At 34.8% G+C, this 13,835-nt stretch overlaps 1 protein-coding gene and 1 long non-coding RNA gene across 4 annotated transcripts in view; both read left to right on the top strand.

Annotated features, from left to right (window-relative positions):
• The window catches only part of LOC127849527 (uncharacterized), a 109,572-nt gene extending 98,802 nt beyond the window's left edge, over positions 1–10,770 (top strand). The window contains exon 2 of the long non-coding RNA XR_008034892.1: positions 6,238–10,770. This is a non-coding gene — a long non-coding RNA (uncharacterized LOC127849527). The remainder of the gene's footprint in view (positions 1–6,237) is intronic.
• LOC127849526 (transcription factor E2F8-like) overlaps positions 1–10,770 on the top strand; it is a 31,914-nt gene extending 21,144 nt beyond the window's left edge. For all 3 annotated transcript variants that reach the window (XM_052382154.1, XM_052382151.1, XM_052382152.1), the window contains exons 11-12: positions 1,215–1,334; positions 4,350–10,770. In XM_052382154.1, coding sequence (XP_052238114.1) covers positions 1,215–1,334; positions 4,350–5,716 — 1,487 coding nt within the window. In that variant the 3' untranslated portion in view covers positions 5,717–10,770. The remainder of the gene's footprint in view (positions 1–1,214; positions 1,335–4,349) is intronic.
• Positions 10,771–13,835: the final 3,065 nt, after the last annotated feature.

Raw genomic sequence — 13,835 nt, 5'->3', positions numbered from 1 at the left:
ATTATTTACAAATATTACCTGCTCGTACTCGTGACGTCATTATGAACACGTCATATTACACAATGCATGTTCTTTCACGCTAAAGCTGCAGTTGTTTAGTGTGTTTTTTTCATTATTTCTTATAAAATCGGGGCCGTAGCGGTATGATAAACAGAAAAACAGGTTAGTTACTGATCTTTTTGTAATGTATTAGGCTCGGCACGGTTAAAATAATGAAACAATATTTGCTTTAAATAACTTTGGGATTTTCCGTGTAGTTCGATTTTCCTATTCTATTTTTAAAGAAATAATTTACGACTAAGAAAATTGATGGGATAAATCGCATACTAGGTCGCTGCCGAATAAAGCAAAGTTTATTTTGCACGGCACGAAAATCTGAACCACTTGTCAAGGCTCGTGGTTCAGATTTTCTAAGCCTCGCAAAATAAACTTTGCTTTATTTGGCACCAACCTAGTATTATCTATGTCCTAGTCCACACAGGCTAAAAAGGAAAATGGCTTTAGACATTTAAATTAAACCCTGTTTTCCCAGAAGGAGGCGAAATTAGAGAATGATTGCAATCCTTAGCAAGCACGTCAGGCTGAACAAGATAAACTTATTTGTATTCAATACTATTACAAACAATCTTTCGAATACATCATTTTGTGTGAGTTTTTAAAAAAAAACTAGCAGCATGGTGTAGCGTTGTAGACTATAAAATTAAGTTTTAAAAAATTTGCTTTGTTCTGGGAGAAATGGACTTAATACATTTGCATAAAGTGTCATTCCAGAATTAGCCTCACAGTCTGCTTATGCTTATAAATTAGGGATGTCACTTCCCATTTTTTCATTTAAAGAAAAGCTCTTAAGGGACAATTCAGTTTTGACTAAAATTGTGTTGGCTGCTCAGCCTGACACACATTGATTAACCCCTTCCCTATCAGAAGCAAAGTGAAAATGGCTTTGTGCAAACAGCTTAAAACCAGAACAGCCTGTCAGTAACTCTCAGTCTGTTCAGGTTTTATGCTGTTTGCTGCTCATCAGTATCTAAGGTTTGGAAATATAGCCTTTAAAACTTGAATTAAGTAAGAAAGGTTGTTAAATTAAATGTTGCTTTCTAAGGGACTACAAATGTGTGACAATACGTATCTAAGTGGTAAAGGGTTGAGCCCAGTTTTGCAATAAGTAGGCTCTCACAAATTCTGATGGCCCATTGTGTTGATTCTACATGCAGGTGAGGGAGACGACAAGGTGAGGTTCAGTCGTCATTCTTCCTTTGAGACCCTCTGTGCTGTAGCCTCTGTAGAAACCAACAAGCTCAACTCTTCAGCGCCAAACAGCCCTGTTAAAGGAGGTAGTGGTTATCGTGTTGTTAAGTTTATTTGATTATTTTTAGCTCACTTGAGCACAATGCGCTCATGATGAGCTTTTGTTATCACTTTTGTCCGTGTTGCGGTGCCAACATTTGCCTTGTTAACACTCTGGACAATAAATGTGATCTTCATGAAATTTGGTCAGAAGATTGGTCTCAATGATATCTTGGATGAGTTCGAAAATGGTTACTTTTGCTTGAAAAGCATGACTGCCAAGGGAATGAGCATTTTACCTTATATGGCCATATTTAAAGTCCGATCTTCATGAAACTTGGTCAAAATATTCATCCCAATATCTTGGACGAGTTCGAAAATGATGCCGGTTGCTATAAAAACATGGCCACCATCTTCATGAAACTTGGTCAGAACTTTTGTCCCAATGATATCTTAGATGAGTTGAAAAGTAGTTCCGGTTGGTTGAAAAACATGGGCACCAGGTGGCGGGGCATTTTTCCTTATACATATAACAAAACCTTGTAAATACTCTAGAGGCCACATTTATTGTCTGATGTTCATGAAACTTGGTAAGAAGATATGTCCCAATGATATCTTGGACTAGTTCAAAAATTGTTCCAGTTGGTTGAAAAACATGGCCAACAGGGGGCGGTGCATTTTTCCTTATATGGCTATTGTAAAAACTTATTTACACCGTTAAAAGTCACATTTATTGTCCAATCTTCATGAAACTTGGTCAGAATATTTGTTTAAATGATACCTTGGATGTGTACGAAAATGGTTCCTGTCTGTTGAAAAACGTGGTCGCCAGGGTGTTCACTATTCATGAAAGTTGGTAAGAACATTTGTTCTAATGACATCTTGGGCTGCACAGAACAGGTCAGTTCCTTTGAATCTCAGGTGAGCGACTTTGGGCCTTTCAGGCCCTCTTCTTTATAAATGTTGCATCTACCTAACAATTTTTATGCCCCCTGAAAGATAGATCGGGGGTATATTGTTTTTGTCCTGTCTGTCATTCTGTCCCAAAACTTTAACCTTGGTTAAAGTTTGATAACTTTTGCAATATTGAACATACCAACTTGATCTTTACCATGCATGTGTATCTCATGTAGCTGCTCATTTTGAGTGGTGAATTTGAAAAGTCAAGGTCAAAGGTCAAATGTTATTGTATTTTTATGCCCCCGTTAGGTTGGCATATAGCAGTTGAACTGTCCGTCAGTCTGTGGGTCCGTCCAAAAACTTGAACATTGGCCATAACTTTTGCAATATTGAAGATAGCAACCTGATATTTGGCATGCATGTGTATCTCATGAAGCTGCACATTTTTAGTGGTGAAAGGTCAAAAGTAAAAAAATACAATCCAAGGGAAGTAATAAGCTTTAAAAAGGAGTTAATTTCTAAAGCTGCCAAATGATATATTGAAATTTTATTTCAAAGCGGCGCAATAGGGGGCATTGTGTTTCTGACAAACACATCTCTTGTTCTTTCCTAAAATTTTAACCCTCGTTAAAGTTTTATCATAGCTTTTTAAATATTGAACACAGCAGCTTCATACTTGGCATGCATGTGTATCTCGTGGAGCTGCACATTTTGAGTGGTGAAAGGTCAAGGTCATCCTTCAAGGTCAAAGGTCAAAATAAAAAAAATAAATTTCTCCATTCAATCTCTTACTTACTTCTCGTGCAGCTGCACATTTTTAGTGGTGAAAGGCCAGGGTCAACCTTCAAGGTCAAAGGTCAAATATCATTGTATTTTTCTTTCCTATTACTTTAATGTTCGTTAAAGTTTTATCATAACTTTTAATATTGAACACAGCAACTTCATATTTGGCATGCATGTGTATCTTGTGGAGCTGCACATTTTGAGTGGTGAGAGATCAAGGTCATCCTTCAAGTTCAAAGGTAAAAAAAAAATCAAATCGGCGCATTAGGGGGCATTGTGTTTCTGACAAACACATCTCTTTTTTATGCTCCCCGAAATAAAATTTCGGCGGAGCATATAGTTGCCAGTTTGTCCTTCCTTCCTTCCTTACTTCCTTACTTCCGTCACACTTTTGTTACAGTTTCTCATAGCACCTTCAATTCTTAACGGATCTCTTTCATATTTGGCATGTAGGTACCTTGCATGGACCTCTACCTTTTGATGAGGTTTGAGGTCACTGGGGTCAAGGTCACTGAGGCTAATAATAGATTCTTCTGTCACACTTTTGTTACAGGTTCTCATAGCACCTTCAATACTCAACCGATCTCTTTCATATTTGGCATGTAGGTATCTTGCATGGACCTTTACCTTTTGATGAGGTTTGAGGTTACTGGGGTCAAGGTCACTGAGGCTAATAATACATTTTTCCATCACTCTTTTGTTACAGTTTCTCATAGCACTTTCAATACTTAACCGATCTCTTTCATATTTGCCATGTAGGTACCTTGCATAGCTTTCTACCTTTTGATGAGGTTTGAGGTCACAGGGGTCAAGGTCACTGAGGCTAATAATAGATTTTTCCATCACTCTTTTGTTACAGTTTCTCATAGCACCTTCAATACTTTACCAATCTCTTTCATATTTGGCATGTAGGTACCTTGCATGGACCTCTACCTTTTGATGTGTTTTGAGGTCACTGGGGTCAAGGTCACTAAGGCTAATAATATATTTTTCTGTCACTCTTTTGTTGAAGGTGGTTATTAACACAAAGATTGCAAAGCGCATCATCGTGGATCATCCATCAGTTTCACTGATATTCTTGTTTTTGATATTTTTATGTAAAACTGATTTTTTCTGTTTGTAGAATTAAATGCAAACTACGGGTTCATGTTTAAAACTAAAATTTGTAGCTGTAACTTAGATTGATGGTTGGTTATTATTTCATTAAAAAGTGTCCCCAGAAATGTTTTAGTAATGTTTTAATATAGACCACATGTTTTTTATCAAACCATAATCTTCCATGCTTTTCAGATGATTAAATAAGCAAGAACTGCACCCCGTTAATAGAATAAATTCAAAGATATTGATACTTTTTTCAAGCAGAATTTTTTCTTTTACAGACAAGGCTTCAGACAACAAAGGAGCATTGAGTGATAGTGAAGCTAAGCTTCCCACTCGTGGTTTCGTACGAAGACGTCCGGGACTCAAAGTGGATGATCTCTCGAGCGTCGAGAAGACCGCCGACGCCATCATCATCAAGACCCGACCCCAGCCTGTGAAGCCGGCCATGAAGCAGCCCACGATCATCCCCCTCACCAAGGAGCAGATCGACGCTGTACTGAGATCCCTCAAGGTCCCTGTGCCTGTTAAGAAGAACCAACTGACGGACGCCACAACGCAGTCCTCCCCGCCAGTGGATGATCAGATGGTCATGAACGAGGGGTATGAAGGGGTTACTGAGGTTAAAGAGGAGCAGCAGGTAGAGATGAAAGAACTTAACGAGAAAACGCCAGTTGTTATGAGTAATACTCCTGAGCGGATTGGGCCAAAGAGACCTGCACCTACGGGGGATTCTATACCATTAGAGAAACGGGTGAAACTTACCTTTGCTTCTCCAAGTTCGTTAGGGGACGATAAGTCTCCAGTTCCCATGAATCCTGAAGCTGTTTTGCGATGCAAGAAGACTGCAGATGTAGTGAAACCTTCTCCCCAGAGGGCTTTGCATCTCACCCCTGAGTTTTCCAATCCCAAGGTTAGCCTTGTGCCGGGTGGAGATGCAAGCAATATGGAAACAGAGGAGCGTAGTCAGGGCAAAAAGATAGAGATTGTTATAAGTGAATCAGGTAGCAAGCTTGTTAGTCCCGTCCGACGCTCTGTTCAGGAAGTGGTTCAACTTTCTAACGCCCAGACAATATTGATTCAAAGCCCAATATCCACCTCTGCGACCAAATCGCCGACGGTTGTTCATCTGGGCAGTCAGCCAACCACAATCCTACAGCTGCCCGTACAGCAGGGTCAGCAACAGAGGCTGGGGCAGATGGCCACGACCACCATCACGTTACCTCAGGGAATGCAGCTTCTACAGAATGGGCAACATCTGATGCAGCTTCCTATCAGCCTGAATTCATCAGTGCCCAACAGTCCTAGGGTGATCACATACACATTTTCCAGTCCCCAGTCGTCTCACCCAACTTCTTTCACAAATGCTCAACTGTTGTCTAACCAGAACTCCAATAAGGGAGTTGGAAACCTTTCCACACTCATTCGCCCTGTGGCTTCTAAAGCTACGGCTTCACCGCAGGCCGGTTCATATAATGCTGCCCCTAGTCTTGGGAATCAGTCACCGATCTATCTCCGAAATAGCAGTGGAGGTTTTGTCCCCATTAGCAGTGTTGCAGTGAATGTTCCCAAAGTAATTGTTGCTTCGTCCAATCATTCGCATGGCGACCTTTCAAGCAGTGTTTTAATTACTGGCGATACTTCATAACAAAGAAAGTGAGGTCAACATTGTCTGCTGTTGCATGAGAAATTTGGACTACTACTTATTGTTAAACCTTTTCAACATAGTTTGAGATTCAGTAGTATATTCTACTTGGTTGATTTCACTTCAAAAATTGAAATTAATTTTACAAGAAAGGATCACTCTACATGTTTGTTTTTAACCAGGTTTTCCGAAGGAAAAAACTGGTTATTAGATTGGCGAATGCGGGCTGGCAGGCGGGCGGAACAAGCTTGTCCGGGCCATAACTATGTCGTTCATTGTCAGATTTTAAAAATCATTTGGTACATTTGTTCACCATCATTGGACGGTGTGTCGCGCGAAATAATTACGTCGATATCTCCAAGGTCAAGGTTTGAGTTCAAAGGTCAAAAATGGCCATAAATGAGCTTGTCCTGGCCATAACTATGTCATTCATTGTGAGATTTTAAAATCATTTGGCACATTTGTTCACCATCATGGAACGGTGTGTCGCATGAAAGAATCACGTCAATATCTCCAATGTCAAGGTCGCCACGACTAAAAATAGATTTTTTTAAAAAACAAACTTACAAAGGGGGTTAATTTTGTTTGTTCATTTCAAAAGTTCAGTTTGAGTTTTCTCCCTTTATCAGATTTTTTTTCACAATGAAAACCTGGTTTTGTGACAATTTTGTCCCTTGTTAATGTATTGATTCCAAAATTTGTATAGAAAATATGTTACAAACATCTTAAATTTATTGGATTAGCTAAGCTAGTAGAGTTCTTTTACTCAGTAATATAATATATACAAACATAGTGAGCCAGAGGGTTGTGGCAGTACACAAAATAAAATGAATAATGATTAGAATTTAAACTAATTTGTGAGTAAATGTAAATGTTTCAAACATACATCTTATAAATAACTATAATTCATACTTGACATAGGATCAGCGGTGTGATTTTTCCTCCTTTCAGCTGATTTCCTGCCTTTCAATGTCAAACAAATAGTTTATAACTTAGCTGGATCTGAATAAAAATGAAGAGTTTAACTAAGTCCTGTAAGGGGGGTAGGGCATTCTCCTTCCCTTATGTGGTTCTTAAATCACACCCCTGAGGATGTACCATACATAAATAGTGGATTGGTTCCACCATTAGAACTTTATAAACATACTGACAGTATGTCCAAAATATTTGTAATGTTTTAATATTTTAATCAGGACATAAAATATTAATCGGACCATAAAATATCTTGTGCAAGCAGCAGCATGAAGTTAGGAAAACTTCGTTTTGTGCTTTCATTGTTAAGTATTTCATTAGAGAGTATTTTATTTCTGTTTTAAGTGCTTTTAAATGTTGAAATATAGTTATGTGTCTAGTCTTTACAATGATATACAAGTCTGAAATGGTATATAAATATAATAACTCGATTGTTGTCAGTTGATCACTTACTCTAATGCATATTTGTATGTTCTCAGAACAGGTGCTGTATAATACTTGACAATTTGTTTTCTCTGTGTATATGAATCAAAGATCTTGTAAAATACTACACACAAGTTTTTTAATGAAGTTTAAAATCCTGGTTATTAGATTGAGGTATGGCGATGGCATCAGACAGGTGGAGGTATTGCACTGAGTGTTGTGATTAGGTAACTAACATGCACACCTAGCTTAGGAGTTCACAATTATTTTGATTGAATTAATATCTTTAACATTGAAAACCTGGTTTTGTTTCAATGGCATGTCACTGGTTTAAGTTTTCTTTTCATTAACCCTCACCACATAGATACGTATTTTGATATTTTACATCCCAGAAATTTAAATTTAATTTAAAACCTTTCTAACAAGATTCAAGTTCAAAAGGCTTCATTTCCGACCCAAAGATACTGGTGAGTAGCAAACCGCATTAAACCTGAACAGACTGCAAAATACTTTGGCTGTTCTGGTTTAATGCTGTTCGCATATAGCCATTTTCACTTTGCTTCTGAGTGGGAAAGGGTTAATATAAAACAGTTTACTATAGTGGGTTCTCATTTTGTTTGTTTGGAACATGGATGATTTCTAGTAATAATGTTAAATCATAATGTAAATATTAATATTGACATGTATATTCATGTATACTTGTATGCTTTCTGAAGGTCTTGTGTTTTGTTACTTTCTGCCATCTGTTTGAATACAATAATGTCGACAGTTTTTTTGTATCGAATGTTATTAAACTGTCGATTTAATTAGGTGTAAAATGGTCAGAACTTGAGGTTTAAATACAGTTGTTAGGATAAGTCGTATCATAGGGAAGGATTTTGAATGGATTTCTTTCTGTAATGCTCTGAAGTTCAATTGTTTGAAAATACCCATTTGTCAGATTACATTGTTACATTGGATTGAGTATTTTATTTAAAGTGGTAATATTTTCACTTTTCATTATAACTGAAGTTCGATTTTATTATCTCCTTAAATTCCTGAAATACTTTTTAACTATATAATTCTGTACACTAGCACATTACCAATATGTTGATCATCTAGAGAAAATTGTAAACAAAAAGTTTATGTAAAATTGTTGAAGAAATCAGTTTTAGATTGTGAAAACAATCCCCAGCATTAAGATTGAACACTGGAACCAGTTGTTAATAATATTCTTGAAAGAATGTCAAGAAATCTTGGTGAGATATCATATGGTAGTGAACCTTAAGAAAGCTTGTAATGGGAGTAGTTATTGAAGACGTTCATAGAATTGTTAAATATATTTTAAAGAAGTATGAATTTTGTTTGTATATAATGTCTACTGTTATTTATATAAACACAAAAGGCAGCATATTCGTTAGTATTAATTTACATAGGATAGATAGGTGGTTAAATTAACAATATAAGGTAATGAATGGGATCTTGATAGTTTTGCTGCATGGCTGTTTATTTGTGTATGCATGTTATCTTGAAAAACAAAAAAATGTCAATATTATTTTCTGTATATTAGGGTTATTTTCAAATGAAGCTGGCAATGTCAGTGTATTGTGTATATTTGTAACTTGCTATATTTTCATTCTATAGTGTCATGTCAGGACAGATGTGTTTAGGATGTGCCTCATGTACATTAATGCAAATAATCGTAGGAAAGTGTACATTATCTGTTCCAACTGGTGAGACACTTAACATTTATTGGATTTCACATCTACAGTATGGATTGTTTGAACCTTGTATTATTTAAATCCTAACTATTTATTTCAATAGTCAAATATTGGTCATCAAAGTAAACAAATATAATGGTTTAATTGTTAAATAAGCGCATTTGTTATTTATTTTAGATATGTAAGTTGCAAATGTAGGTTGATAATTGTTATTTGTACAGACAAAACATATGTTTGAATCATTTTTAATTGATTCATGCATAACATTTTTACTTTGTAATAAAATGTTATTTGATTTGTTCACTAGGCATGTTTATTGTGTTAGTTACAATATAGTAAATGAAAATGTGGTTTTATCACATGCTTGTGTATGGAACTCTCCTCTTTGTAATAACAGCAGGTACCTGGTCTGTCACAAGAATTGTTATGCCCCCACAGAATGGGAGGCATTAAGCTTTGTGCTTGTCTGTTCATAAGTTTGCCAGATTTCAGTCAAACTATTACTGCCTCAAGACCTTAATGTGGAGATTATCTGTAAAAAGAGGAATTATTGTGAGGCCAGTTTTGGCTGAATTGTGGCCCTTTGTGTTTCCAAAATGGAATATTTAGTACCAAATCATTTCTGTACTGAAACTGCTTTGTTTATTTCAATCAAACTTTAAATGTAAAAATACTTAAATGTATAGAAGATGGTATCAAAAGGAATTCAGGCTACAACCAGTTTGGGAGAATTATGGCTTTGTCCAAACATGCACTGTTAGGGCATTAGTGACACACTTTTACTGTTTTAGGAATGTTTAAAATAGTGCACCAGGTTTCACCAGTAGATTTTCATTTTGGAAACATGGGCATCAGCTGGTTACATGTTGTAGAACTACCCACTATGCACGCAGTGGTAAGAATGTGATGTGGTTGTATCTGATTTGTCTCAACCAGTCTTCTGTTTGCTCAATGCCGGTGTGAGAACATGTGTCTGTAACATCCAAGAATGTATGGGATATATTAGTTGTTTGTGTGTGAACTAATTATCAGTCTTTCACTGCTTTGTCAGATTAGCACATTTTATATCAGTAAAAAGAAATTTTGTAAAGCATGCATGATGCCTCTTCATTGCTCACTTGCTAAATTTTATGTTTACTTTTGAAGTTTTGTTTATCGTAAGATTTTATTAGGGCATTTTATAATTTTAGTATGTTTTATGATTGACGTGTCTTATTGTTTTATCTAGCTGCATGAACGGTGGAAATATATTTCAATACTGAAACACAAAATTTGTCAGCATGAAACATTCCAATACTTGACTTGATACACTGGATGTATCTTTCTGCTCAGACTATATAACATTTCTTTTCTTTGATGACTTTTTAAGTTGCTTTAAGTTACACAAATTAGCTAGTGCTTAATTGTATTTTATTTTGGGATCTCTTCACTCTATTTTTCTGTATATAATGGCGATTTATTTAATCAATTGTATATAATAAGTGAAAATGGGTGGTTAATGTGTGAAGTTTGAAAGTCTGTTATGTGTAATTTAAATGTTAACTTTCTTCTTTCATTTTTAACTGACTAATATTATTATTAAAAAGTACTTATTAATGTATTACTGCTGATCAAATTAGATAATTTGTTGCTGTTATTCAAGATGCATTTGGGTCCAATACTAACGGCATCTGTCAACATAAGAATATACACAATGTCATATTTAACGACTTTTTAGCTTAGCTGTTTTCTAGCATGCTTCTGTTATATTTATGGTTAATGCATGTAATTTTCTGCTAAACATGTCATGTTTATACGTATCTGTGTAAAGTTTGTAAACATTTTGCGGTATGTAAATGAATATCAATTTAACATACCGTTTGAAGGATGTTAAAGTATTCTATTGTGTGTGAATGAGCGTGGTTCTAGTATGTAGACGGGAATAACTAACATGCCTTAGAAATATGATTTATAATTTATTGACGGCGGTGTTTGTTCTATTTTATTGCACTTGTGCAGACCGTGATATATCGTTTAAAAACACATGGCGGACATTTGTTCAAAAACTTTGAATATGACTCGATGACACATAAAATTAACCTTTAAACTGCTCAGTACACAACTTACCCAGCCTGAAGGGATATTAACATAACTAGAAGTGACGACCACACGTTAAAATCACAAATTAAATGAGATGAATTTGTACGCATAAATCACGATAGACAAATGTGTAGTAGATAGCCATAAGAAACAGTATATACGTTTAAAAGACGCCCGAACAGAACTGCACGGTCTATGGTGATCGCTAATTCATATAGGGGTATGCATAGTTTTAACTGTAGTCAACTTCAAATTATATTGCTTATTGGGCTCCTAAGAATACAAATACATGTATTTCAAGAATACAAATACATGTATAAATAAACACAATCAATTGCAAGAATAGTAAATTCCATCAAAGCAATGTTATAAATAAACACAATCAATTGCAAGAATACGTAAATTCCATTAAAGCGGTAATTAATTTTTTTAACATAACATAAGATAATGGTTATTTAAGAATACAAAAATAAATAAAGACAATCAATTGCAAGAATACGTAAATTCCATCAAAGCGGTAATGAATTTTTTTAAACAACATTATTTAGAATTGTATTTCTTATAGCAAGACCTTCCTTCATATATTTACATACATTTGAAATAACTGATTTGTCACATGAATCTAATAAATTGTGCAATTTATATACAGATGGGTTTATATAAAAATTCCGGCTAATATATGTTTTCCTTAAATCAGTGTAACAGCGACATAAACATATAAAATGGTATTCATCTTCCAAGTCAACGCCATTACAGCATAAGCAATAACGTTCATTTCGTGGTATGTTATGTTGGGGGTATCTGCCAGTTTGTATCATCAGCGGATGTGCAGAGACTCTTAATCTTACAAAAAATAATCGCAGACGTCTAGGAAGTAAATCTAAATATGTTTCATATTCCAAACAGCTTTTAAAAACTTACTACGCATCTAATACAGTACTATTATTCATTTTACTATACCACTCTTGTTTATAATTGTCAACAAGTCTACATTTGAACTCGTTAATAAAACTTAACTTGTACAGCGTTTGGATTTTCAAATACATACTCAAATCCAAGATTGTTTAACATGTTTTTGACATTTGAGACCCAGTTTGTATAACCTTTATTGCAATCGCTCAAGGCTTGTTTGTACACAGTTTGCATTATGATATTGCAGTTGTTTAGACTTTTAAACCAATATTTAATAATGTTAACAAACCTGTTTACATACAATGGGTATCTACCTAATTCTCCATAAACAGCAACATTACATGTTTTTATTTTCACATATAGCTCTTGCAAAATTGAAAATGTATGCGTTCTATATCATCTGACTTCGTAAAACCCCACACTTCTAAGCATTATTTAATATAGAACCCACAAAAGCGTCAAACAACTGGCAAAATATTTTCGGTTTTATATCAAATTCATTGCATATAAAAAATAACGTATTAAATGCTTTAAGGGCTTTACCAACCAAACGTTCTTGGTTTAATTTGAAACTTCCAGTATAATTCAACACCGTGCCTGTATAGTTAAAGTTATCAACAACGTCAATATCATTGCCATTATATGACCATTTTTCATTTTCTTTTAATCGTTCTCTTTTCCGAAATACCATTATTTTAGTTTTGGCAGTGTTAACATTTAGCCCCCAAGCATTGCAGTATACATATAATTTATCTAAATGTGATTGGACTTCAGCAGATGACTTGCCTAAAATAGCATTATCATCGGCAAATAATAATAAAATCAACACAATATCGTCTATACTCAAACCAGAGTTAATACTTTCTTGTAAGTAGAGTTCAAGATCTTCAACGAATAAAGAAAACAAGATCGGCGATATTACCTCCCCTTGCCTCAGTCCAACCGCATTACTAAAATAATCTGAATACGATGAACATGATTTTACACGTGACTTAACATTCGCATACATATCCTATTCTAAGCAATTTACCTCGTATTCCAAACTTAAACATTTTCAACCATTATGCATTGCGGTAAATACTATCAAAACATGTTAACATATCGACGTATATAACATACAAACGTTTATTTTCATTCAAATAATTTTGAACAATTTGTCATCAGTATAAAAATAGCATCAACAGTTGAATAGCCTTTTCTTAATCCGAACTGCGCATACGAAATAGTAGCATTTTCATTGCAAAAGGTTTCAATGCGTTTATTTAAAATCGTGGTAAATAATTTTGAAAAGCAGCTTACTAAGGTAATACCTCTGTAGTTATTTACATAATTAACTGAACCCTTTTTTATGAAAAGGGATTATAACCCTTTCTGTCCATTTATTGGGGAAAAAGCCCGATACAAAAATACCGTTAAACACATCGCATATATGGGCAAACAAAATAGATAGAAGAGATTTTATTTCAGATTCAGTAGGCCATAGGCCCATGTGAACATACAGATATGTACATAAACAGTAATAGCAAGTCACGTGACACAATGAAAATGAAAAAGTTGTGTTGAAATAAATCAAGTACCAATACATTTTAAGGAATGAGTTGTGCTAAATAATTAAATATAACAAAGATGCCGATTAATAATACGAGCAGAGGCAAAAGGGGGGTTATCGGACAAAACGCAAATATGCGGAGAAGGTGTATATAATTTTATATTTTTGTCTTGTAGGTTCTATATCTCTGTTCGTTTAATTTATGTCAACACAAAATATATACAACGGTTATATACAAATAGCACATAATTTATTATACATCACAATAATTTGCTTCTCGTATACATTTATTATTTATAATCGTAAATTTCAAAAGACAAAATTATGTTGATAATTTAATGACTACTTACAAAGTTGCCAAAAAAGATACGCAACATGCATGAACACATTGCGTTATTCTTTTTTTTTTAAAGAGACACCGTGGTCTATCAATAAACACATGTGTTACAAAAGTACAAATATAATAATATTTCAGTAATTGTGTTGA

This window comes from Dreissena polymorpha, chromosome 11, assembly GCF_020536995.1.
Source record: "Dreissena polymorpha isolate Duluth1 chromosome 11, UMN_Dpol_1.0, whole genome shotgun sequence".
NCBI classification, from domain to species: Eukaryota; Metazoa; Mollusca; class Bivalvia; order Myida; family Dreissenidae; genus Dreissena; species Dreissena polymorpha.
This window is presented reverse-complemented; position numbering and strand designations above follow the sequence as displayed.